Raw genomic sequence first — 26840 nt, 5'->3', positions numbered from 1 at the left:
GTTGTGTCATCTTGTCTAAGACCTCATAATGTGGTCATGGTACAACTAAGTTGACTATGAGTCCCAATTTCCTGTTGTAGTTCCTATAAGCAACCTCTCTGTGTCTCAAGCATCTGGCTTTATTGGCTATTCTTTGCAGTGCAGCTTAGGGAGTGGTAAGGACAGATCCAGCAGAACTCAGTGGTCTCACTTTGAAGTGAAGACAGGCATGGTTGTTCCCATCTTGCGTGAAGATTTATGCATACAGAGCTAGCATGAAGTCTGACTTTGTCCTAGAGGATGAAAAGTGCCAGGAGACCTGGGAACACCAGTCCTGTATCCAGTGAATGGTCTATACTTGTTTCCTCAGCAAAATACAAAAATTCTCCAGAAGGAAAGTAGTCTTGAGCTGTGGTCCCTGCTGTGCTTTGGATGTAGTCTATGTTTTAAAGATTCACATTCTGGAAGTCTCTTCCCAAGGCTGTCAAACCTTTATGAAGAACTGGGTCTTTGGGTCATGGTGAAAGTACCCTTAGCTTGTCTCAAGAAAGTGAGTGAGGTCCTGTGAGATTGAATCGATTACTATGAGAGTAGGTCGTTATAAAGTGAGACCATTTGGCATCTGTGAATATCCTATACCACTGTGGTAAGTGGTGCCATGACATGATACTGTCTGCCCAATTATGATAGACCATATAAGATATGACTTCACAGCATGGACTATTCCACCTCCAAAACTATGAACCAAAAGGAACTACCTTTCTTTATCAAGTACCTTGCCTCAGAGATTATGCTGTAGCATAAGAAAACTGTGGGGCATGGTGATGGAAGCCTGTAATCCCAGCACTCTGGGAGGCCAGCCTGGTCTACAAGTGAGTTCAGGACAGCCAAAGCTACATAGTGAAACCTTGTCTCAACAAGACAAGAAGAGGAGGAGGAGGAAAGAGAAAGAAAGACAGAAAGAAAGAGAAACAGAAACGCTTCTGAAACTCATACCACAAGAGCAAGACTCTATGGAGCCAGAAGGCTCTGCCTCCTGTCTGTTTCAATGGGAATCTACCTGACTTTGAAAGGCAGAGGGAGAAGAGTTCTTTCCCAGCATCAGGAAGCCATGGCCATGGGTGTATCTGACCTTTAGAGGTCAAAGATACAGTATAAATCTAGAAACCAGGTAAGCTAGCTTCCTCTGCCCTCAATCAGTATGTGAACACTCTCTTTGTGAATGCAGGGTGGATGTGAACCATGGACTGTGTCTCCTGGTCAACAAGACGCTAAATGTCATTGTGTTTTTTTCTCCCATCCACCACATGTCTTCATTTAAAGAGCTGCACCCAAGCCAGGTGTGGTGGCGCACGCCTTTAATCCCAGCACTTGGGAGGTAGAGGCAGGCAGATCTCTGTGAGTTCAAGGTCAGCCTGGTCTACAAAGCATGACAGAACTTGATCTACAATATCACTTTATTATGAAATCCATGCTGCTGGGTATAAAAATGCTGATGCTACCCAATTACATGTCTGTAACAGGTCACAAATCTCAATGTCAATGTTATACTCAAGTGCTGTGGATCCTTCTGGGCCAACTCATTTACATCTTCTTCTGTCTGGTTTCCTCTTCAATCAAACTTTCCTGAAAATACATAACATGCATATCAATGTTGCACTGACTAGCTGAATTTCATTGCTTCTGACATTTTATCTTCTAAAACTAAAAACACAGCCGACACTATCTTATAGAGCTGTTAACATAAAATCTACATTCATCACTTAACGTATGGCATTGTGAGAAAGGATTGAGTCAAATCAGCTTAGGAGTGCTTCGTGATGCCATGCCTGGGGACTCTCAGTGCTTGTTTCTCTTGATTGGGCTGTAAGCAAGACTAGAAATCTGTCCACTTTCAGTTTTGTTCATTGGGCTTGGAAATAGAAGTTGCTTGAGAAAAACCTTAAAAACTATCCTTACCTTCACACATGGTCTCCTGAGGACCTTCCTGCTCCTCCAAGTAACTAACTAGTGGTTGGCTGTATGTTTCCTGACTGCCAGGAATAAATGGGAAGGCAGCTCAAGGAACACTTGACACTCAAGTTTAGGTTCACTATCCCATTCAGTTTGTTTCATACTTCTGTTCTCATGAACAACCTGAATTACAGCCAGTGTGGTCACATAGGCCTGTGATTGAAGCTTCTCTTGAGGCTGAAAGAAGAAACCTCAAAATTTGAGTCCAACTTGCGCTGCACAGCTAGTCTGAAGCCAGCCTGAGAAACTTAGTGAGACTCTGTCTCACTTCATATATAATGAGAGAATAATAATAATAATAATAATAATAATAATAATAATAATAATAATAGGAGGAGGAAGAAGAAGAGGAGAAGGGCTACAGACAGAATCCAGCGGTACAGTGCTTGCCAGCATATGATCATATCTCGGATCAGTACCCAGTAATGCAGAGGAGAGGGGAGAGAACGAGAATGCGTCCTCTATTAGACCAATACATTTCATTTATGGTGGGCATTTAGGCCTAACCAACTTGGAAGTCAAATCTATGGTTCTGAGTTATAACCTTTCTAAGTTTTGAATATTGTAATCCAAAATAGGGGGAATGCCCTAGAGCCTTGTTCTTGCTGTCTGCCATTCCCAGGGTCCTAGAAGCAATGGCTGAACCAAGCAGAGGGTAAGAATCAGCTCAGACATGAGTAGTGAGGGGCTGACTATCCTTTAAGAATTGGAGAATTACAGTGAGAGGAAATCTGCTGCTCATTCCAAAGGCTGACTCTGGGCTTAGTATGGAAAGGTTATATACACATTTCAATCAATTTAAGAGAAACAGTTTCCAAGCCAAGTGCTCTCGGGGAGCTCTGTGCTGCTGAGAGGTCACTGCATCCAAAGTCCTTTAGGTCTCTAACTCTATGGTGACCACTGTAACTCACCAGAGCTCCTCGCAGGTCCCTGAGGGGTGAACGGGGCCAATGGACAGTGCATTCAAAGTGCTCGGGTTCTGCCATTTGATCCACCTCTTTGCCCATCTGGAGATAAAGAATGACATTCTCAAAGATGTTGAAAATAAAGAAACAAAACCGAGTTTTCTATTTGTACCAAGATTTGTCTGTGGAGAGTGAGGGCTGGGGGCTGTAAGGATGAGTGGGGGGCTTGGCAGGTTGGAGGGTCTGGGGATTTGAAGGATGCACTTTTAAAGAATGAGCTGAAGTTCAGGAGGTGATGGCGACAGCAAAAGACAACAAGAGCCAAGTGCCCCAAGCCTCATGCACAGAGTTTTCCAGTAGTAGTAGAGCTGGGATTTTGTTCATTACATTGTTTTTGTTGCTGCTGTTCTTTCATTTTATGTCAGACAAGAGTTTACTCTGTCCCAGAGTGCTCTGAGACTCATTGTGTATCGTGGTCCAGCTTTGAACTAGCTTGAAGTGGAGGCTTCATGTATCAAACTGACAAGGGGTGGAGTTGTGATGGTTGCTTTCAACAGTCACCTTGACACAATGTGGAATCGACTGGGAGCAGATTCTGTCTAGGTCAGGCTGGCCTGTGTGCATGTCTAGGGAGACTATGGGAAGGGAGAGGGGACTGACTGGGTGAGCCCACTGTGAGCAGCACATTCCCAGGGTTTGAGTCCTGGCAGGAAGGCTGAGTACTGGGCATGTGCACACTAGTCTTTCTCTGTTCTTGACTATGGCGCTAACCAGCTGTTCTGAGCTCCTGGCTTCTAGTTCCCACAATGATGGACTCTCTAGAACTGTAAGCTTCATAATCCATTTCCCCTGCATTACTTTTTCATCACAACCGAAATGAAACTGGGACAGAAATCTTCCCTTTTAGCCTCTGAAGCACTGTGACTACAGGTGTGAGCACCACACCCAGCTAGGCAGGATTTATTTCTAGTTTTCACTACATCCTAGTTCCATGAAATTTGCTTCGTAAATAATCTTCAGAGCGGGGCTTCATTGCATCTTCAGAATCAGACAATGCCTTGGCTTTAAGTTGCTCAGCTACATTTCCCGGTCTCAGCTAACGCAAATGGTTTTTCTCATGTAATCCTCCCACCCTCAAGAAGTGAAGCGTCCCACATTAATGCTGGAGCCGTAACCTACTCTGGAGGAAATTAAATCTAATACGCTTTCCACCTCACAATGTTAAATTGATAATTCATAGAGATAAACATTCTCTACGTCCTTTGCTTAAATGTCTCTAGTAGTGACAAGAAATAACAGCACTCATGCCCTTGATACAGATACTTACTGTTGAATTATACAAGAGTATTGATTTAGTATCATAGATATTTGAGAGCATGGTGCTCTGTGGTGCACTTGGTGTTCCACGCTCTTCCTATCTTTCCAGCTGTTTGCTTTCTTAGTCTCTGTCAAAAGTGCAAGGAAGGAGGCGGCGTCCACTCCGTGAAGTCTTGTCTCGCTAGAGTCGGTATCTAGGGTGTGCTCACAGTAGTGCTACTGGGGCTTGCACTGGGTGCCTTATGCAGTCAGGAGCGAGTTAGTGCTGGGAGCTTACCTCTTGGAAAGTATCAACCAAGTGTTCAGCGTTTCTCTTTCCTCCAGGGCGCAATCCATAGGACCAGTGCTGACTGGAGCAGCCTTCCAAGCACAGAGTCAGCAGAACAACAGCAGCTGTAAGTTTGGGGTTCATCTTCATTCTAAGGGGTGCCAAGACACAACCATGACAGACCCAGACTTTCAGTGAGTGAAAATGAAGAATGCAACATGAGACTAGTGCCAGAAATGGAAAGAATTTTACCTGTTCGAATCTGAAAGCCAAAGCGCTATCAAGCTTCCTCTGATGGGTGGGGTGCTGCAATGCTTCTGTTCTCCTACTTTCTTTCCTTTTTATATGACTTTTTTTTCTAGGACACTGAAGTCTTCCCCGCTGGTGAAATGACGAGGCCCAGGCACAGTGCAGTGCAGACCGCAGTTTTAATTTTTATCTTTTAAACCCTCACAAAAAGCCTTTTAATGGAGAATGTAACTGGAACACCTGCTGATCTGTCTGTTACATTTACTTAAACCTGGTCATTAAAATCTTAGCTAAAACTTTCACAGCTGAAGCCACCATTCTAGCGGATTAAAATCCAGCCATGTTGCCTTCCCCTGAGGAAGCTGGTAGCCCTATACAGAGTTCAAGGAAAATTGATGTCTTGGGTTAGATGAAGCTAAGCATACACATGAAAACTTTCTCAGGGAAGTTAGACGGTAAATACAGAAAGCTGAGGCAGAGTGCCTGGGAGCCAGTCTTAGCACCTGTGACTCTGTAAAAGGAACCATATAAATCAGGCGATCATAGGGTTGTTACTAATCTAAGAAGTCCCACAAGGTGGAATGAGAAAACTGATTCTCTCAAGAGTTCCTCTGACCTCCATGTGTGTGCGCACACACGCACGCACACACACATGCACACGAAAGCAATAAAAACATTTTCTATCTTATTTTGCTTTTGTTTTTTGAGACAGGCTACATCTGTGTAGCTTTCAATGTCTTGAAACTCACTCTGTAGACCAGGCTGGCCTTGAACTCAAGTGATCCACCTGCCTCTGAAAATGTTTCTCTTTACCCTGTCTATAATTCATGAAAGTCAGTTCTATGCTATCTACCTTTTGATAGCTCTTTGAATGTAGTCATCATGCAATACAGATAGTTTCAATGAGTCACTGAATTAATCAAGGGCCTTTTACCAGGTTTGTCAAATGCTGCCTCTATTTCAGCCTCAAAAATACTTTACCAGATACAAGAACATCATTATGATGGGCGGATTTGGGCCCAGGGGTTCTGTTCAAACTATGGTACCAGCCAAGGACAATATGTGAAGTAAACATCGAACCCCGAACCAGATCTAACCAATGGAGAGGACAGTCTCCACAGCTGAGTGGAGAGTAGAGAGTGGGTACTGACTTTCATACAAACTCCGGTGCACCATATTTGACCACGTCCCCTTGATAGGGAGGCCTGGTGGCACTCAGAGGAAGGATAGCAGGCTACCAAGGAGGGACTTGATACCCTAGAAGCATATACAGGGGGAGCAGGTCCCCCCCTAGTCACAGTCATAGGGGAGTAGAATAGGGGGTAACCGGGAGGGAGGGAGCAATGGGAGGATACAAGGGATGGGATAACAATTGAGATGTAATATGAATGAATTAATAAAAAGAACAGAATAAAACTTCTATGTACAACACATTGTAAAGATCTGTCACACTAGCTAGGCTGTAAAATCCTTTAAAATGACCTGGCATTTGATCTTTTTAAAGGTGAGGCTAGCAGCATCACTGGTAGGATGCCAACTCCATCAGACATTGCCCAGTGTTCTCTGAAATCATTCCATTTCCAAGGGTTTCAAGTAAAGAGCAGTAGTATCAGACCCAAATAAGAAGCACTGGCTTCCCAGGCCATCTCTGCTCAGTCCTTCTCACAGGGTAAGGAGGAGGGAACCTCCAGCGATGGAATCATTTCCATTTAGATCCCTTCACTACCATGTTACTCTGACACAAAGACTGGAACGTCGTCTCACTAGAATATGCAGGTAAGGTGATTTCTCAAACAACTTTGGTTCAAACTGTCCACTGTGCTCTGTTAGGGATGTGCTTCTAAATGACACTCAGGAAAAGCAGCGTGGTATCTGGCTACGACTAACAGAATGAGGAAGGCGTGTGAGTCCTGTTATCAGTGAACTACTTACCTCAATGTTTCTGTATTGATTAAAAGAAAATTTTTTTTAACATTTCAAAATGCTTATGAACACAGCATTCCAGACTGAAAATACTACCTATGCACTGACCTCAGAACTCTTGTTTTAGGTCACACAGAGCCCAGGGATAGAAACCAAATCTGTCTTACTTTCTACAGCATTAAATAGGCTCTTAAGCCTTTATGCAATCAGTGAGGTCTTGAGGCTTACTGGTCGGCTTTTAGATCTCCCATGATTGCATGCTTAGGCCAATTTACCAAAGACCTGAAATTGATAAATTGGGTTTTAATAATTGCACTTTATAACTGTCAATTTTTTCTTTTCTAAATTTGAAAGAATGGTTTTATAGAGAGAAAACTACTTCAGTTTGAACATCAAATAGCTTAAAATGACTGCAATGACGCCTTTGTAAAACCTTACTGAACGACAGGTGAACAACCTCTGCCTGCCCTAATGTAAAATCCCAGCAGGAGAACGGTGGGGCTAACTGTAGCTCACACTGCTCAGGCAGGCAGACAGCGAAAGTCCTGACAACATGGGGAGCATGCTTTATCCTGAAATAATGCAACCACTTTTCCTTTGTAGAATTTTTCCTTTGTAGAATTTCCTTGGGGAATTTAAGACAATTCTAGAGTTTTTCATGTATAAAAGATGATTTAAAGTTGACATGGGGCACACTTATGACATAATACGAGTCATTAAATGAACTAAAGAAAATAGGTCTTGATTAATAATGGAAGCCATCATAATAATGACTTTACAGCATTTCTTGCTCAAAATCCCTTCAAAGGGTTGGTGAAGAACTTGACTACATCGGAACCTGACATGTATTGTCTTAGACAGTTACTCAAGTACTGAACTGAATTTTATCAACAGAAATCATCTAACTGATTTAACCTTTCTGCAGACCTCCTAGGAGGTTCTATTTTAACTTCTATGCACACGCTCATGGTTAGAGACAATACAAGTCTTACTATCTGGAACGCTCTCCCTTTCTTAGAAATCCCTCTCCTACATTTTCTTACTCAAGATAGCAAATGAACAGCGATGTTCATCAACAATAGAGCACGGCAATTCACACCCAAAGTGTGTAGCTTGGTGGTCTCTGAAAAGACAATCAGGAAACCATACCAGAGAAGTGACTTTGCTTTAATGGCTTTTTCAACAAAACTACTCCATTAAGAGCACTAAGCGGTCTGCTGCTGCATGGCACCATTGTGAAGAACTGTGGGAAATGCAGGAAGTGCTGACTTTGAAAAGCAAGAGCAGAGACAGCCTGTCAGCGTTCCACACCGTTTATTAATGCGCTTTACATCAGATCTGAACCCTGCAGTTCCCAAGCACACTGTGTTTACATCTTCCTGCCCCTTCTGCAGTCCCAGGTCTGTCTGCAGAGGACCATTCAGCAAATGAACACAGTCTATAATTATTGAAAATAGAGTGCAATGAAATGAGTTAAATATAATTTAGGCACATATTGATTATGAAAATAGGTATCTCTCAATACAATACTTCTCTGTCTTGGTAAAAATAATAACACAAAGAAAATAATTCATTTTCAAAATTGCTCTCCTTTCCCTGTAAAGGAGCGCTCTCCTCCCCATGTAAGCCCTTTACTGTGAAGGAAAGCTTTGCATATGGAGATAGAGGAATAAGCTACAGAATATGAAGACATGCCACTCTCCTGAAGGAGGCAAGGAATCTGTAATGATTCACTGTCTCTAGCTGACCAGTCTGTAGGACTTAGAACCCATTTGGACACAGCTTATATCCCTGCTCTTGGGAAACACAGAAAGACACTGGGACACCCACTAGGAAAGGTCCTACTGCTGTGTTGCACAGGTAATAACTCAAGAAAACTGGACTACAATTTCATCCAAAAACAAGACAAACAACAGAAAATATATCTTTTTAAAATAAAGAGCTATAGGTACTGACTGACTGACTGATAATACAGCTTATACTAGTCAAATGCTTAATTTTTATTTATCAATTTTTCATTGGCTATAATCAAAGCATCAGTTAAGATTTTCTTAGTCCGCACTGTAGGGTTTAGCTGTAATTATCTGATGTTGCCTTCTCATAGGTGACACTGCAGGATTTGCTCATGCTTTATAACTCCACTGCAGTAGATTTCAACTGAATGCTATTCTAAGCTGGTCCTGTATAAACTAATTGGTATTACGTGAACTGTGGTGAGGACAGAGCTTGGTGTTCTGGTTCTGAAGTGTGGTAAGGACAGAGCTTGGTGTTCTGGTTCTGAAGTGTGTTCCTGTGCTTGTGCTAACTGAGCATGAGAACTGGGCTAGTGGATGGACAGAGCCACTTCTCCTCACCCAGCATGGACCTCCCCCGTACTGAAGCTGAGGCGTGCTCGCTGGACAGCTGCAGTAACAGCTAACTCCTTCCTTCTCCTGCAGAATAATATGCAAGGTCTTTCCTTCCATTCTGTCCCAAAATGTGAGAACAGATATGACTCAAATTTAACAAGTTTTTTTCCTTAAAAAGTAAACATTATCAAAATGAATCTGAAAAGAGTCACAGGGAGTCTTAACCTCACCACACTCACATGATGGACAGGTATTTGAAGAGTGAAGGCATCACTAAAGCTATTTATAAACCTGAACAACTCTTCAGAGTTTTCAAGATGTTTAACCATTTAAACATCCTTACTGAATCTAGGTGTTCAATAAATATATTTGCATATATTGTGCTTTTCATAAATTAGAATTCTCAATGCATCTTAAACCAAGATGGTACTTCCACACGATGCCTATATAGAAGCAAATGTAATAGGTACTACCCCTGGCCAGAAAGCAGACAAATGCCCCAACTCCACTCAAAATGCAGCAGCATGATCTGCTGTCCCTATACCTATGAACAGAGTGTTCTGCTGCAGTCACAATGTGGAGAAATTCAATTGTTTCCCCTTATGCACCTCTGGGAACAAGTTATGCCTCTAATTCCCTTACAAAGTTATCTCCTCTAGACAACTCGATGGATGGAGAAAGAAAATAAGGAAACGTTTTCATCTGGGACATCTTCCTCCAGTTCTTGCCACTCTCATCTGACACTCTGGGACATATGTAATGGTGTCAGCATCTCTTCAAATATGGCACCCTTTACGTTGGAACCTCTCAGGTTGGCTTCCTGGAGGTCACACCCGGATAAATCACAGTTCTGTAAGACAAAAAAAGACTCTTAGAGCTCAAGTGATTTAGGATCTGAATTGGTTTCCTCATGAAATGATTTCTGGACATAGCTGGACAATATTCCCAAGTATTCCTATTTTTGGAACACTTCTACTAAAGCATTGTAGTGATTTAAATAAAATGTTCCTCATAGGCTCACATATTTGAATATTTAGTCACTGGGGAGTAGAACTGTTTGAAAGGATTAGAAGGATTAAGAAGTATGTATGGCCTGATTGGAGTAGGTGTGGCTTTGTTAGACAAAGTGTGGCACTGGGGATGGACTTTGAGATTTGAAACACTCATGCCAGGCCCAGTCAATCAATCTGTCTCTCTCTGTATGTCTCTCTTCTCCTCTTCCTCCTCTTCCTCCTCCTGCATCTTCTCTCTTCCCTCCCTCCCTCCCTCCCTCTCTCTGTCTCTGTCTGTCTGTCTGTCTGTCTCTCTCTCTCTGCTTGTGGATCAGGATGTAGCTCTCAGTGACTTCTCCAGTACAATGCCTCTCTGCCACCATACTTTCTAAGCCTCTGAAAGTATAAGCAAGTCCCCAGGTAGGTGCTTTTCTTAGTACTCATGGCACCTTACAGTGATCTGCAACTCAGATTCTAAGGGATCCACTGAATGCCCTCTTCTGACCTCTGTGGCGCCAGGCATGCACATGGCATACATAGCAGGCAGATACTTATAAACATACATAAAAAGAATTGAAAGGGCTATATTAATGGTGCAAAGTCAGTTCCTTTTGAATTGCTGCTGTGCTTCTAAGAACTACTAAGAGATCAAGATAAAACAAGACAAAAAGTCAACAGTAAGCTAAATTTTCATATACAATTCTGTGCCACATGCCACATTGTTCAATATAACATGTAGCTATTTAAGTTTGAATTAAAGCGAAGTAAGTTTTGTTTTTAGAATGGTGTCTCAGTTGTACCAAGCTCAAAGGTCCAAAACTAAGTGGTTGTTAGCCATTGTACTAAACAGCACAGATATGCAACACATCACTCAGTGCAGGTAGTAGCATTTGGCAGGCTTATGTAGACCCCAGCCACTGAGCCAGGCACAGTAGCACACACCTATGATTCTAGCACTTGTAGGAGCTGAGAAAAGAAAACCAGAAGTTTAAAGCCAGGCTTTGCTATATAATGCATTCTTATGTGCAAACAAACAAGTTACCCAATACACAAATCAATATAGAATATAATACAGGTCTTATGAAAAGTAATAAACAAAATTTAAAATCTTAATCTGAGATTCAAACTCAGCATGATGCCAAGTTAAAATTAGATTTTCCTGAACCTAATCTTAAAGGCACAAGTCACTTAAATTTCTCAAGTAGTTCAAGAAATAATCTGGCCTGTTAATTCTGTTTGGAATTAAATTTTATTAAAATTGCAGTATATGCTTGAGCAAGCTCCAAGAAAATGGAGATGAATGAAGTCAAGATCGAGAGAGAAGCACATTAGTCTCTCTCCACATCTGGGACTGGCACATATAACTTAGGGAATAGAGCAGATCTACCTCTGGAACTGAAAGTCATTCAACAAGCAAATGGGACTCCATGCCCCATTTCTTGGAGGGGAAACGGGTTCAGGGCCTCACTGTTTATTCCTGTCTAGGCTCGCAATCCCAGTCCTCACACTCAGCTGGGATTAAGCTGCGAGTCTCCATGCCCTCCTCTGAACAAGCAATTGAAAGGGCAACAGCCTTCCCACCCACTGCCCAGCCATGCTAAGTGGAGCTCCACAGGCAACTGTTCTGCTTAGAGTTTCAGCCAGCTTGCACAATCCCACCAGTAATTCTCTTCATTAAAACTCTTCAGAAACTAGAAGCTTACCTCTAAGTCAGTTCCTGCCAGAGTTGCTCCTCTGAGATTACAGTTCTTCAGTTTTGCATTTTTTAAGGTGGCAACTCTGAGGTTAATTCCTGTCATCTGACTTCCTTCCATATCCACGCCTTTCAGATTAGCACCTGCAAGAAGCAAGTTTTTGGAGTTTAACCTAAAAATATTTACAGTTAACCAAACAAAAGTGTGAGATGATTTAGCAGAGGGTAATGAGACAAGACCCTGCAACTTTTGGAAATAAACTTGCAATATAGATTTCCATGGTGGTAATTTATTTTCTTATTACATAATTTTAAAATGTTTCAAGAATACTTGTAGAGAATAGATATCAACATTGTCCTTTGATAGTTAGCATGTTTACAATATGCCTCTACAAATTCATGATAAGGAAGACACACAAGCACCATATCACCTGAATCCAAATAAATGAGGTGTTCAATTCACAAACAACATCTACTGCAGTATTAAAACCTGACAAAACACTGTAGGGTAAACTAAAATTTTTGTCAACATAAGAATACTTTATTCTCTTTGAAAGTTAAGCAGTTGATATTTAAGTTTTCAACTAAACATCTGAGGCATTATTTCCTGAGTTCTGGGTGTTGCCTAGCCTATGACTGAGGCCAAAACAAAGTGACTCTCCAGTTCTGACATCAGAGGAAACTCCGCCCACAACCTTCCTGTTTGACCTCTAACAACTTTTACTAAATGGTTTCCTTCCAAGTGAGAATAGGCAGATAGGCTCTTACCCTCCAAGTTGGCTTTAAGACCGGAAGGATCCTCAAAATTACAGAGCCTCAGGGATGCACCTTCTGCATTTGAACAGAGCATCTTGACTCCCTGGAGATTTGCACACTGTGAACAGAAGAGTCCTGGCTGTAGGGGTTAAACTTGGTAATATCTGTGCAAGCAATAAGAAAGAAATTAATAGGAAAGGCCCAATTAAACACATTTGCAATTAGTTATTTTCTGTTTATCTTGAAGATGTCTTTTATGAAACCCAGTAAGAACTGAGCACTTTTGGAAGAACTACATGAAAAGAAATAAGCACCAAAATAACAACGGTATCTCCACTTTACATAGAACATGAGTTCAGATAAAGAAGCTATGCACATCTGAACTAGGACAGCCTGTTTCTATCATTATAAATAACCCTGGACATCACAAAAATCGTGTTAAAAATGTAAGCAAAAGGAGGAGGGCATAAACTCAGGAAATGGGTTTTCTTTACGGTCATGAAAGGAATCCAGAAATGAAGTTCCTGATGTCCCAGTTCTTGAGCAGCATGGACACTAACGCCACCATTAGCCTTGTCATTTATCTATACAGCACAATCAAACACTGCTATGTGGCACTGCCAACCCTGAGCACAATGCATAATGAAGGAAATAGAAAATTAGAAAATTCATGTATGAGTTTTAAGTCTTCAAATGTGATACAATGTCTTCAAGGCCTGAACTCTGTGAGATATTAAAATGATTAAGTGTCTCTGTAACACTGACATTAATATACTTCTTCACAATTGTGACTGAACAGAAGCTGAGTCTGCTAATATTTACATGGTAGAATATATATGATATGATAACTATAACTGTCTAAAATCCTAAGCCTGATCAAGTTATGTTACAACTATACTTATCAAGGAAGATCTCTGGTTTATTGGTGCAGTTTTACTCAGCTTTATGTTACTTCCAGTAAAAGCAGACAAGAGAGAGGCTATCACTGACAGCCAGTGGTTAAATGCTTGCTTATTCCCATCTTCCCACGCCTGGGACCTAATGAGGGAGTACAGAAGGTCTACCAAAGTAGATGATGTAATAAGGACATTAAGAGACCAAAGTAACAACTAAAGGATGACTACATCTTTGTACTTGAAAATATAACAAGACAGGAAGTTGCCTTGTGCAACTAAATGTCACTGTCCCCGCCTTTCCTATCAATTCTCTTCAATAAGACACATGAAATTTACCCAGATTTCCTAGGTACTTGTACAGGGAAAGGTCTACACTGAAGGCTGTCCTCTGGGATCTCATGAAGAAGGAAACACAGGAGCAACTGTAGGAAGAGCTTCAGACTGTAACCACGCAAAGCGCTTCACTCTCTCAATTGAGAATGTGCAATTTAGCTAGTAGGACCAATACCACAGTTATAAGCACTGTCTTGCATTACCTAGAGGCAATGTGTTTTGATGAAAGCAGCTAGGTCATTTTCTGTGTTTAAAACACCTATAATGATATTATGTTTCTTAAATGACACTTTTAAGAAGTAAAAATGTATATATTTTGAACAATATATGTACATATTTTGAAGTAATGTGCTATACAACATATTCTGTGCTAAGGTACAAATAAAAGAAAACTGACTACTTGCTGATATTTGCTGAGGCTAATGGACAAGATAAGATGGGGTTCACTACATTATTATATTTTTATAAATATTTGATATTTTCCAAATGAAACAGTCCTTTTAAAAAAAAAAAAAAAAAAAAAACACTCACCCTGAATCTAAAGAAAATGCACTTTAGATTCTAGTTCCTGTTCTAATAACTGGCATCTGGCCTTTGGCAAGCCTCTAGGCTGCAGATTATCAGCCTATAAAACAAGGGTGAACTAAGCAAGCCGTCCAGTTCTTGGCACTCCTACCGGTCCATAAGGCTGGACTGAGACTATGCAGTGGAGACAAGAGGTGAGTCATCAGCCTCTGTGCAGCAAGATAAGTCAAAAGCAGGCAAGGCACACAGAAGAAACACCCTAGCACGCTGCGGGGTATGTGGACTAGCCAACAGTGATGGCAACAGGGACCACTCTTGATTTACAGTCAAGGCGGAGGATTTCTGCACAAAGGTTCAGGGGCTGTGATGGAAAGAAGCAAAACTATAAACTGGGTAAGAAGTTCAGCAAAAGATGGGAGCCATGGGGATATCTGTTGTGGCACAATGTGTAAAACACATCCTGTGCTGTGGACACTGCAATACACATGGCTACTAATCAACAGTCACCTTCACATATGAAAGGCAATGAGAGACTGGCTTTGACCCTCACAGCTTACCACTCAGCATTATTCCTCAATATAAGCCAAGTTTATTAGCAGTAATTAACTTATAGTCCTATAACATTTTACCTTATCAGGAATTTGTTTTGATCTTAACACCCACCATTTAAGGTAGGCAGAACAAGAATCATGAGTCCTAGTGTACAGAGACCATTATGGCTCAGTTCACAAAAACACCTCCTCAATTAAATAGATCTAAAAAAAAGTTGTTCTGAAATGATTCAACCTCTTTATCTTTCTCTGTCCCTACCCAAACCAAGCAGTCTTCCAACATTTCAAAGAAGGCTCAGCCTTTCAAATGTGTTCTTACGCTCTTGTTAGACTGTCTTTTGCCTAATTTTGAACCTGACTGGACCCTTCATCCTGAGATAGAATAGAGTGAGTGGCAGTTATCTAAAATGTGTACTGGTTGGTTTTTTAAAAACTAGATTTCATATAAAAGTTGTGCTAAACAGGCTGAACTGATGAATAAAACCAAAATTATAATAACTCAACAGATGACTATTTAGTTATACAAATAAGAGCAAAGTGCTATACCTGGTGCAACTGATTAATAAAATATAGACTAGCACCCTAGCATAAAGAACTTAATTTATTATTGGCTCTATACTATATGTATCTTCTGATCCCAGAATAACCCAGGTAACTACTACATACATACATATGCATAAAGATATCTACATGACATATTCTCACAAATGTGCACAGAGAGGAAGAGCACCATCGAGATGCTGCCTTCCAGAATGATGTCTTCCCCATCCACTTCAGACCCGTCCTCTAGATACTTCCAGTCACCACTTGTCCCACTCACAAACGAGGTTCAATGGATTACATGTTTGTTTCAGCTTTATATGTGAGTTGGTAAGTCTGCCAAGTTTAGTCTACTACTTCAGGGAACTCAGGACTTCATTTCAGGATTTAACCTTTTAGGTCTACATTTCACAAAGGATATGAAAGTCACAAAACAAACTCATTACACTTTTAGACCCTCCAGTGCTGGCCACATGGTCAATTATCTGTGTTGAAGTAAAACACTCTATAAGAAACATACAATTCCCACTTTTGAGAACACTCAGCAGCCTAAATTGTGATTTTCCTTATGACTAAAGAACGATTCTTACGTCGAGCACTGATCCAGAAAGATCAGCTCGTTCAAGATTAGCACAGCAGAGATTTGCATGTGCGAGGTTGCAGCGGCTTAAATTGGCCATTTTGAAGTTAATGTATCGAAGGTCCAAACGGGAAAGATCAGCACCACTGAAGTTTAAACCCTGGAATTAAAAAGCACAGACTGTCATGATGCTGGAACCATCTGTCTGAACTGAGTTTAATTACTGTAACTAAGCACCGAGATTTTCAAAAGCCATTGGCCTTTCCATCCATGTTTATTATCAGCATAAGCAAATGGAGCTGAGAATACATGGCGTCCGTGGCTTTCATGGGTTCCCATAAAAGAAACTATCTCCACATATCAGGATAGAGATGGCTACATTACACGGAGAGCTGGACGTCCTAAACAGGGACGACAGTTAGTTACACACCTGCTGACAGCCTTCACTGTAATTAACTGGGTAACAGTTATTTTATTAATTCTAATAAGTCTAATCCTCTTATTTAAGCAGAAAAAATAAGCCACAGGGTCAATTATCTGTGTTGATGCATATTATGGTCTCCAAAATCTATAATGTTCTAACACACAAAAGTTTCTGCCACTGACCAGCCACACACACACTGTCTCTGTGCACATAAATTTAAAAGTTGCTGTAATTTCCATGTTACTCAAGAATTGCTGCATAAAGCAAAATTAGACAGTGAAGAAAGCTATTCCATCTCATCTGCACTAGCCTCTTTAAAATTAAATCAAAGCCATGGCTAGTAATTAAGCTGTATCTTGCATAAAAAAAAAAAGAAAAGAAAAGAAAAATAGACAAAACCAAACCCCTAGAAGGATGCAGAAGTGCTCTTAGATTTGCTGATACACACAGGTCATGCAGTGAGTGCTCAGCTTCAGTTACCTGGCAGCGCAGCTCTGACTTGGTTGGAGTGGCCAGCAGAAATCGGACAAATTCCTTTCGTGATATCGGTGAATGATCCTCTGGTGGTTGGGAATTCTTGAAAAAAATATTTTAAAAAACCCAATGGGGTCTTTGGTGTGATACTTAAGATGAGTGTAATACTGATCAAGATAAAAACTGCCTCACCTTTATGGCCACTTCTAGGTGTTCAATCAGGGAGTCAATACCAAAAAACCTGGCTTCTTCTAGCACACCTATCAAAATACAAAGCATGTGACTTTTACACAGAACAAGTCGTTTTGGTTTTTATATAATTTTTTTCTGTTAAACTCAACTAGGCTTGTTTGCTTATTTATTTATGTGTGTGCTTGTGTGTACAGGTGGGTGAAAACCAGAGGACAACTTCAAGTGTCATTCCTCAGGTGCTGATTGCTTGACCACCTTTCGTTTGTCTCCCATCTGCCTGGAACTTCACCCAGTCAGCTGGGATAGCTTCTGCAGTGAGCTTTCAGGGATCCTCCCTCCCTCCTGTCTCAGCCTTGCTGGGATTACACGCTCAGGCTGCCATGCCCAGCTTCTTAATTAGGTCCTTAACCCACTCCAGTTAACCAAACTCAGGCCCTGACACTTATGAGGCAAGCCCTTTACCGACTCAGAAGTCTCCCTAGGCCCAGAAGGTAGAGGCTTGGTCAGTAGCAACAAGCAACCGTGGTTTAGAGTGCTTCTACAGAATGTTGAAACATATTTTGAAAACACATTTTTGTTGTTATTTTCTGAGCCAGATTTAATCTCATCACTTGGGATACTGAGGGTGGGCAAGTCTGGGAAACACTAGAAAACTATAGTTTTCTAGTACGTCTGGGTTACACAGTGAGACTCTGAGGCAGAAAACCCAACAGGTTTTTCCACAAAAGAAAAAATAGAAAACTAATAAATTATAACAAAAGCTTGGCATATTTCTAGATTATGTTGGTAGTTAAATAGGCCATGAGCAAAAGAAAACTTTTTGTTTGTTTGTTTGTTTTTTGGTTTTTTTTTTTTTGAGACAAAGTTTCTCTGTGTAGCCTTGTCCTAGACTTGCTTTGTAGACCAGGCTGGCCTTGAACTCATGGAGATCTGCCTACCTCTGCCTCCCTGAGTGCTGGGATTACAGACATAAGCCACCATGCCTGGTTGAGCAAATAAACAAAGAAACAGACAGACAAAAACACTATATATCCTAAAACAGCCAATTCAGTAGTGATTTTACTGCAAATCCAATTAAAAACAATTAGTTCATTTAATCTTAACAATTCATTTACTTTATTAACGGAGTAAATAAACTGTTACATTTGCTATCAATGTCTTAATGAGTCAGAAAATGATAAAAATGAGTAACAGTTTAAGTCAAGTCCACAAAAATAGCTCAGAAGTGTAATTCAGACACTGAGGCGTTCTTACTTCTAAGTGGTAAAGGGATTTTATCTATGACTGGCTTTGCTCACCTTGGATAAATAAGCACACATCTGCATGTGAGCACGAGTAAGGTAAGTTCTATGTTCCAAAAGAGGACTCAGTTATTTGGTTGGCTAAACTGACTCAGGAATTACAAAATCAACAGACATGACCCCTCCCTAAGTCTAAGATAATAACAAAGGCCAAACAGTTAGCTGGGAGGGAAAAAAAGTCTTTCCTGTAAAAGTCAATCTCCACTGCCAGCCATCCCGCTGAGAAGAAAATCTCAGAGGGGCGCACTCTGCCCAGCCTCAGGCACACACTCAGAATCACACGGTCCCTGCCAGCCTCAGGACTCCTTCTCTGCATCCCTCCCAAGAGGCAGCACAAGTATCACCCTCTATAGAAACCTGGAGTAAAGAGGTTCGCTTGGGCCTCACTCTCAGTTTACCAAGGCCTTTTGTGTAAATCAGAGCCTCTGGGGAATGTGGTATGGCTGCCTTTCTAATTATAGGCTTAGAATTAAACTTTAAGACATCCAGAAAAGCTTTGTATTTATAAAATCCCAGACAGGGACAGTTGGAAGGCTATTTAGTCTATTTTCTACTAGTAACACCTGGAATTGTACTCTAGCCCCAGCACTCCATTCCAGTCTCAGAAGAACTACTGTAGATTGTTTTTAAAGTATTAGATGTCGGGCTGGAGAGGTGGCTCAGAGGGTAAGAGCACTGGCTGTTCTTCCAAAGGTCCTGAGTTCAACTCCCAGCAACCACATGGTGGCTCACAACCTTCTGTAATGAGATCTGACAGGTGTAAACAGAATATTGGATAAAGTATTAGATGTCTTGAGGGAAACTTGTTTGGATGGAAACTATACTTATTAAAAATGATGTATAAAATGAATCCAAGAGAGCTCCTTCACTCACAGACATGAAAAGATGACCAGCATAGAACACTGATACCAGAGAAGCAGAGTGACTACTGTGACAACAACTGATCACAAGGATCTAAGCTTTTGGAACTAGTTTGTGGGAAGAATCTAGATATTTGGAAAAGCAGGGCAGAAAAAGCTTAAAACCCTGTAGGTGAATTTAATAGGCATTATTGCTGTAAGCTCAGAAGACCAGACCAGGAGGAATGTACACAGTGAAGGCCAGGCTCAACAGACTTCAGATTGGAACATCAGTCTAGTAGGATTAAAATATAGTATATCCTGGCAAAAAAAAATTTTTTTTTTAATATTCTGTCTATAACCCAAGCATTTGAGTGAAGCTGAATTTAAAAATAATGGACTACACTGACTGGGGCCCAGAAGGGCCTGCTGAGACTGAGTGAGGACCTTGCATGAACTGGATATACATCCCCTACAAAGATGTAGCTGATGGGTCCTCTATTGAGGGAAGTGGGGCTGTCTCTGGCATTGACTCCCTTGCCAGCTTTTCAACTACTCCCCCATGGCAGAACTGCCTTGCCAGGCCACAGGAGAAGAGAACATGCTCAGTCCTAATGCAATTTGATGAGCTGGGGTGGGTCGGTAGGGGGAGTCCCCTTTTCTGAGTAATAGCGGATGGGGGGTGGAGAAGAGGGATGGAGTGAGGGAGGTGAAGAGGGATGGAGCTACCACCAGGATGTAAAGTTGATGAATGAATGAGTAAATAAATAAATATATTAATTAAGGGGACTAATTAGCCTGGTGGAGGGGAACAGTAGAACATCAAGGCTGTAGCATACGCTGGTAGCTCCTCTTAGCCTGGCTTACATGTGAACTGGAATCATAAAACAGGAAAGGAAGATTGGAAAAACAAGTATTCTGGCCAGAATTGGTATGTGTATAACTTTGTGGATTAGAAGGGCAGCTTATTGAAGAGATTAGCACCATCTCAAAGAGATCAAGTACTGTGATAGTGAGCATCTCAAGAACTGACCAGACCTGACCCACCACAGGATCAAGGGTATGAAGGTCTGAATTCATTTGAAAGATTTTGCTTTGAGAAGACAAATGGGGAGTTAGCACAGTGGTTTTTGTTTTGTTTTGTTTTCCAGATCCAACCGTGCAGGGAATCAGCACCCCTCCATGCCGTACCCTAAGGCAGTGCTTCTCAGCCTTCCTAATGCTGCAACCCTCATGTTGTGGTGACCCCAACGATACAATTATTCTCATTGCTACTTCATATCTGTAATTTTGCTACTGTTATGAATCGTTATATAACTGATACACAGATGGCCTTAGGTGACCCCTATGAAGGGTCATTTGACCCCCAAAGGGGTTGTGACCCACAAGTTGAGAACTACTGGTCTAAGGGGACCCAGCTAACATTTCAGCTGGCTGTAGACATCCATATAATGCTGTTTTTGCATGAATAGAAAATGCATGGATTCTAGGGTCAGAGGTTTCTATACAGATTTCAAAAGCAGACAGTTAGAGATACCAGGAACATGGAATTGCCTGACAAGGAAAAGCTGCAGGGGGCGAGCAAAGTCAGCTAAGAAGGAGACCACAGCAATACAAATAGCCAAGTACAGGAGGGGTGCTTAAACCATTGAGAAGCTTACATTATATGCCCTAGATGCTGCCAGTCACAAAGCTAGAGCATTTAATGCCTGCCTTGTTTGATTTGGTCCTACTTCATTTAGTCCCTGTGATGGTTTGAATGAGGAATGTCCCACAGGCTCAAGTATTTGAACACTTGTTCCCCAGCTGGTGGTGCTGTTTAAGAGCCAGTAGAGCCCTTTGAAGATGGAGCCTTGCGGGAGAAGGCTTTGAGAGTTTATAGTCTGTCTGGTCTCGTTTCCAGTACACTCTCTGCTTCGTGTTTGTGGTTAAAGACGTGATCTCCCAGCTTCCTGCTCTAGTATCCTGCTGCTGTGTCTCCCTGCCATGATGGACTTGTCTCTGGAAATGTAAGCCCAAATCAACTCTTCCTTCCTTTTCTAGTTGCCTTGGTCATGGTACTTTACCGCAGCAATAACAGAGTAGCCAAAAAGCCCCACTCCTCCTTTCTATGCTCCAATTCTTCTCTCTGAGAAAAGGAGGGTTATTCTCTGCCGCTACATCTTGAAAGCATGCGGCTTTCTACTTGTTCTTCCAGGAGCTTATAACTAAGAGACTGTTTGCAATCTCAGCTGGGGCTCTCCACTTTTGGACAATGTTGCAACTGATGAGACTATGGGAAGTTGTGAAGTTGGACAATGAGTTCTGCACTATGAGATAGTAATAAGCCTTTGAGGACCAGGGGCAGAATGTTATAGTTTAAATATGAAAGGATCCCACAGGCACAAGGCATGAATGTTTGGTCTGCTGTTGGTGCTAGTATCTGGGGACATTCTGAAAACTTAGGAAGTGGGACCTTGTTGGAGGAAATAAGTCAGTGAAGTATGGCTTTACAAGAGACCTGGTCCCCAGGCCCTCCTTACGCTCTGCTTCTTGTCTGCCATGAGACTTAAGAACATCTTTTAGTATATGCTCCTACTCTCTTTATGTCCTGCTAAACCACATGGAACGAAGCAACTATGGACTGAACCCTCTGAAACTGTGAGCCAAAATGAAACTTTTTAAATCATGCACTAGTCATTCCTGTCACTGTTGTGTCCAAATACTAGACAGAAGCAATCCAAGGAGAGGAGATAATTATTTCGGCTCACATTTGCAAGAATATAATCAATTGGCTGGAGAGGTGGCTCAGTGGTTAAGAGCACCGCCTGCTCTTCCAGAGGACCTGAGTTCAATTCCCAGCAACCACATGGTGGATCAAAACCATCTATAATGTGATCTGATGCCCTCTTCTTCAGATAAAGCACTCATATATAATAAATAAATCTTAAAAAAAAAAAAAGAATATAATCAATTATGTAGGAAGTTTACAGGACTGGAGGAGCATCTGGGTCCATGGCAATAGAAGCTTGCAGTATGACTTGCTTATATCTCAGTAGCAGACAGGAAGCAGAGCTGGGCCGCACTCTCAAATGTAAGCCCTATGCTCACTAGCTAGTCTATATATCCCTAAGATTCCACAGCCTCCTAAATCAGTATCACTAGATAGGATCCAAGTGTCCAACATGAGGCTGTGGGAGACATCTTATACTCAAATTGTAACAAGGTATCTACCCAGACATTTAATTATAAGTATGGAAAAATAATCATGCAGATGAGTTGTCGTATGGCCCCCAGCCTGTCATGCTCCCCACAATACTGGAAGTAGTGACTGGCACAAGACCAAATTCATCCACTTGGGGAATGCTATGGCGTGGAAGATGAATGCTCCCCACAGATCCACAGGTAAAGGACTAGCCTCAGGGTTGCTAGTATCAGGGTATGGTATAGACCCATAAAAAGTGAGGCATTAATGACAGGTCCTTAAGTCACTGGAGCCATACTCCCAAAAGGAATTGTGGGACCCCTGGTCTCTCTATTCAGAATAAAGATATGACCATTGTGTGTGCTAAATATATGAATATAAGCAAAGATAACCAGGCAGAAAGACACCTATCTGTACTGATCCCTACACTCCCATACTTACAGTACTTGTGCATGTGTGAAAACTTACCCAATAAGTTAATGCCATCATTTACAATGAGCTGTCCATGACGTAAGTAGTTCAAAATGGGCTCAAAGTACTCAGGACTTCGGTCAATCAAGAAAGCTCCTCTATGATCTTGCTTATTTCCCCACACACCTGTGGTATCATTTTAATGAAGAAATGCCCCCACAAACAAAAATAAAGTCAGAACTTGTGGAAGAAAAACAAAAATCACATAATATTCCATCAAGTCTTTACTCATATAAAAATTATTTTATCCCACTCTAGAGTTATGAGGTCAGCTCAAATAAAACTGGACCACAAAAAAATGAAACTGGGTTCTACTCACCTTTGTCCTTGAACATGTGTGCCAGCATACTGTCGGGCTCTTTATTCACTAAAGTGCTCCTAAGAATTCAGGGAAAAAAATGGATTTCTCCATGTGTCTTTATAAACAAACATATTTAAGTCAAGAGTACACTTGAGTTCAGCTGTTCTCTCAAAGAGATGCATGTTACAACCTGGTAGGGCAATGCTGGGAACAAAAATGCGCAGTAAGTTGCCAAAATCTCTTCTAACCTGGCAATTCCTTTGATTTAATGCTGCATTAATATCTTCTTATTTACACACTAGCAACACATTTTACACAGTATTTTTGATCTTCTAGTACCTGACAGCTTTAAGTTGTTTCTAGAAATGCTGCTAATTTATATGTGTGATCTCTGTTTATTACTATACCTAAAGAGCAAACCTTAAAGCTGAATGAATTGATGCTTTATTTATGCTTTCTCAGAATGAGAGGTTAATTTCTTTTAAATTTTTTCTTAAGGAATTTTCTAAAAATGGTTTCACATCAGATATTTTTTAAGAAGCATTTGAAATTTTGTAAGGAAGTCAGTTAGCTGAAAGAAAATGTACACAGTCCCTTCATTGCCATGCTCTTTAAGACAGACAGACAGATACACAGACGGAGGGACGGACACACACACCACACATACACACACACACACACAACCTACCTTGTTGTTGTAAAGTATCGTCCCCCAACATTTAATGTCAGCCAGTCTGTGTGCGGTCCTAGTAATCCCCCAGGTGGTTTAGAATCTGTCTGAGGATCTACAGATAACATGTAAAAAATAATATCAATAGTAAGATTAAAGATTCCGGGAAGACAATGAAATAATTTTTCAAAGCAAAACCCGTAAGAATCTATCAAAGTACCCAGACAACCCGAACAATGTAACCCAAGAAAGAGTCCGCTAAACTGCTAGAATAAGGGAAGAAAAGTCCTTTGGGTGATCAAGAATAGCCACTTAAGACCAGATTTTCTGCTGCCACCCTTTGTGTCAGAACAAAGTGAAGTAACTTACTTACAATACCCAAATAAGGAAAGTGTGGACCAATAATTTTTTCAAAGGCTTCATTGTAAAACTGACATAATGTACACATTTAAAGTTAATAATTTGACAAATTTTGACCTTATTCCACATCTGACTTTCAAGTACCGAGCCATAAACTCTTATATGTTGCAAGACACTGGAGAAAGCTGGTCTCAGAGCCTCTGGGGAGAATCTATCAGAGCAAGTTTCAGGCAGACAAGCACTGGAGAGAATGGCTTAAGCAAACACTGAAGACAGCATTAAGTGCACCCAGGAAAGGCAACATCAATGCAGCTTAGGAAGAAAAGACAGGAGACACTGCATGTACCTTCTGACAATGTGGAAACACAACAATTTTTAACAAACAGGTGAAGGCTGGAGGCTATACAAAACATGTTAAGCTGTTGGCAGACCCTATTGGTATTAAAAATATTGCTTATTCCTCTAAAATTTTTATGTGATTTTTGAGTGGGATGAAGTGGATGGATAATAACTTGACATTGTAAATGCGTCACTCTGCATTCTTGGAAAATCAGGGTGACTGATATAGAAGAAAGGAGACAAAGTTAAGACAGAAGACGGTAAGTAAAAGCCTTATAACCCTGAATGTATCTGAAAGATTCAGCATGAACCCACAGGATATATTATATTATATAACATAAACATCTCATCTTGTGATATATGATAAACTTCATGGAATATGTTACATAGCATAACATGTAAACTATCTCTAGATACCTATATACACCCAACTCTAGTCATCAAAAGGACTTTTAACAATTATAACCCAGACGACATCTTGAACATGACATTAAATCATAACAATGATGTTCCATGTCTGTGACAAGAGAGTAAGATAAATTAACACTTTATTATACTGGAGAGCAAAGAAACCTTGAAAAACTAATGATCAGATGAGACACTTGGGGCATCAATATAAGTAGAGGATGGAACCCTATCAAATATTCTGAAGTCTAACAAGTCACAGGAACAAACAGAAATCCTAGTAGAATTTTTTGTTACTTTTCGTGGTGGAGGAGCTTTAGGTGATTGAACTCAGGCCTCTATTCATAGCAGACACTGGTTCTACGACTGAATTAAAATCCCAGTCTAACTATTCATACTCAGTGAATGACCCTTTATGGCTAGCCTGCAATGAATCAATAGAAAAACGACTTTCGGTCAGACCAATGGATACAGGATGATGGAAAAAGATTTGTTCATAATTTAAGCTGGAGACAGAAGAGGCTATACATTTATTTTGTTGTTGGTTTTATTGAGACAAGAGTCTTACAATGTAGACTTGGCTGGCCTGGAGCTCACTATGTATATCAAGCTGTCCTGGAACTCATAGAGTTCTACTTACCTCTGCTTCTTAAATAGCATCAAAGGCAGGCAGCTACACGCCCAGCGCACACACTTACTTTAATGTGGCTACTGCCTGAAGCACGACTCTGAGAATGCCCTCTACACATCAAACGCAATGGCAGTAATGCTCAAAAACACTTAAACACACACGTATGTGTGACTATAAGGGACAAAATTAAGTATCTGTTAAAGAATATTTGCTTACTTATGTATTAGGTCTTTTCTTTTGAGATACTCAACTATATATGTTTTCTTCCAAATGAAAGGATAGTGGCTGAAGCCAAGCCATGTTTTCATTGTTAAGATTCGATCAGCAGTAAAGGACTGTGACACACTATGCAAAGAATACATGGCTACAAGTAAGTAATATAGTACTAAGAGAAGTTCTAGCAATCACTATCAAAGAAAATGTTTCTAAAATCAAAAATTACTTTATTATGTCATAGGTCACAATTGTATGAACCTAGTGCATCTCAAGGCATGTAAAAGAGGAAACAATATAGACTAGAATATAATTATAATTCAAATGAGTATAATTTGACATAAATCCAATGAATAAAAATGACTATGAAAATCTGAGTTTAGTCATCATAATTTTTTCATAGTTAAATAATATAGCTTCTTGTAAAATATTTACCATTTCAGGTTTTTTACTGTGACAAAGAAATTTAGTAGTTAAAAAGTTACTTACCAATAAATGGTTCTCCTTCACATACAAACAACACATCATCATCCCTGGGAAAACCAAAATTTAAAAAGCCACAATTAAAATCTAGACAGCATATTACTTAGCTAATGACTATCTGAACTCTTCCTTAGAATTTCACAGATGACAAGCTTTGTCACCTATCTACCTACAAGGAAACTGTCTGTGGGACTCTGTTTAGCCCTGACTAGATCTAAATGCAAACACGATCGATCTTCTATAGCAAAGTACTTTTAAAATGAAAGGAAAAAAAAACAAAAAAAACCTCTCACCAGCAAATTTATGAATTTGGCCTTATATTTACTGAAGAACATGCAATCTTACATCCAAAGGACATGACTAAAACCATAGGCAAGTTGTTTTTATTTTAATTCTTTACCCCTAAATGAATTATTGGAGTGATTTCTCACATAATTAGCAGCTGAGAACTTTAGAAATTAAAACAAACTGTCAAATTAAATCCTGGAAAAATGACACCCTAAGCAACTTTGCTGTAAGCACCTACTCATTACACATCTACCATGACCACACTGAAACATTTCAGATGACCTACTCTCTTGGATTAGCAGTTTACTCTCCTCCCTGACCACCCCTGTACCATTAGTGTAACTCAATGATCAGAGACACTGACACTACTGTGAACCAGAAAACACTGTGCGAGCCT

General features: G+C 40.6%; 2 protein-coding genes across 2 annotated transcripts in view; both read right to left on the bottom strand.

Moving 5' to 3' along the window:
* Window positions 1–1514: 1514 nt before the first annotated feature.
* Gnrh1 (gonadotropin releasing hormone 1) lies at window positions 1515–5297 on the bottom strand. Its single transcript, XM_051160760.1, has 3 exons — window positions 4492–5297; window positions 2904–2999; window positions 1515–1605 (listed from the first exon to the last, which is right to left on the bottom strand). The coding sequence occupies exons 1-3, from the start codon at window positions 4630–4632 to the stop codon at window positions 1564–1566; spliced, it is 279 nt and encodes a 92-aa protein (XP_051016717.1). The 5' UTR covers window positions 4633–5297; the 3' UTR covers window positions 1515–1563.
* Window positions 5298–9082: 3785 nt separating this feature from the next.
* Kctd9 (potassium channel tetramerization domain containing 9) overlaps window positions 9083–26840 on the bottom strand; it is a 28859-nt gene continuing 11101 nt past the window's right edge. The window contains exons 3-12 of the mRNA XM_051160759.1: window positions 26162–26205; window positions 23743–23839; window positions 23073–23131; window positions 22751–22879; window positions 16959–17026; window positions 16773–16868; window positions 15879–16028; window positions 12456–12561; window positions 11698–11831; window positions 9083–9852 (exon numbers count right to left, since the gene is read on the bottom strand). Of these exons, the coding sequence (XP_051016716.1) occupies window positions 9736–9852; window positions 11698–11831; window positions 12456–12561; window positions 15879–16028; window positions 16773–16868; window positions 16959–17026; window positions 22751–22879; window positions 23073–23131; window positions 23743–23839; window positions 26162–26205 (1000 nt within the window). The 3' untranslated portion in view covers window positions 9083–9735. The remainder of the gene's footprint in view (window positions 9853–11697; window positions 11832–12455; window positions 12562–15878; window positions 16029–16772; window positions 16869–16958; window positions 17027–22750; window positions 22880–23072; window positions 23132–23742; window positions 23840–26161; window positions 26206–26840) is intronic.

Source organism: Acomys russatus, chromosome 18 (genome assembly GCF_903995435.1).
Source record: "Acomys russatus chromosome 18, mAcoRus1.1, whole genome shotgun sequence".
NCBI classification, from domain to species: domain Eukaryota; kingdom Metazoa; phylum Chordata; class Mammalia; order Rodentia; family Muridae; genus Acomys; species Acomys russatus.
This window is presented reverse-complemented; position numbering and strand designations above follow the sequence as displayed.

Bases quoted from the DNA above. Each gene is read 5' to 3' on its own strand.
- Gnrh1 (XM_051160760.1), bottom strand. From the start codon at position 4,632: ATGAAGATGAACCCCAAACTTACAGCTGCTGTTGTTCTGCTGACTCTG. The intron at 3,000-4,491 runs GTAAGCTCCCAG...CTTTATCTCCAG, and splicing joins TGGTTGATACTTTCCAAGAG to ATGGGCAAAGAGGTGGATCA. The intron at 1,606-2,903 runs GTGAGTTACAGT...ATGTATTTTCAG, and splicing joins GGGACCTGCGAGGAGCTCTG to GAAAGTTTGATTGAAGAGGA.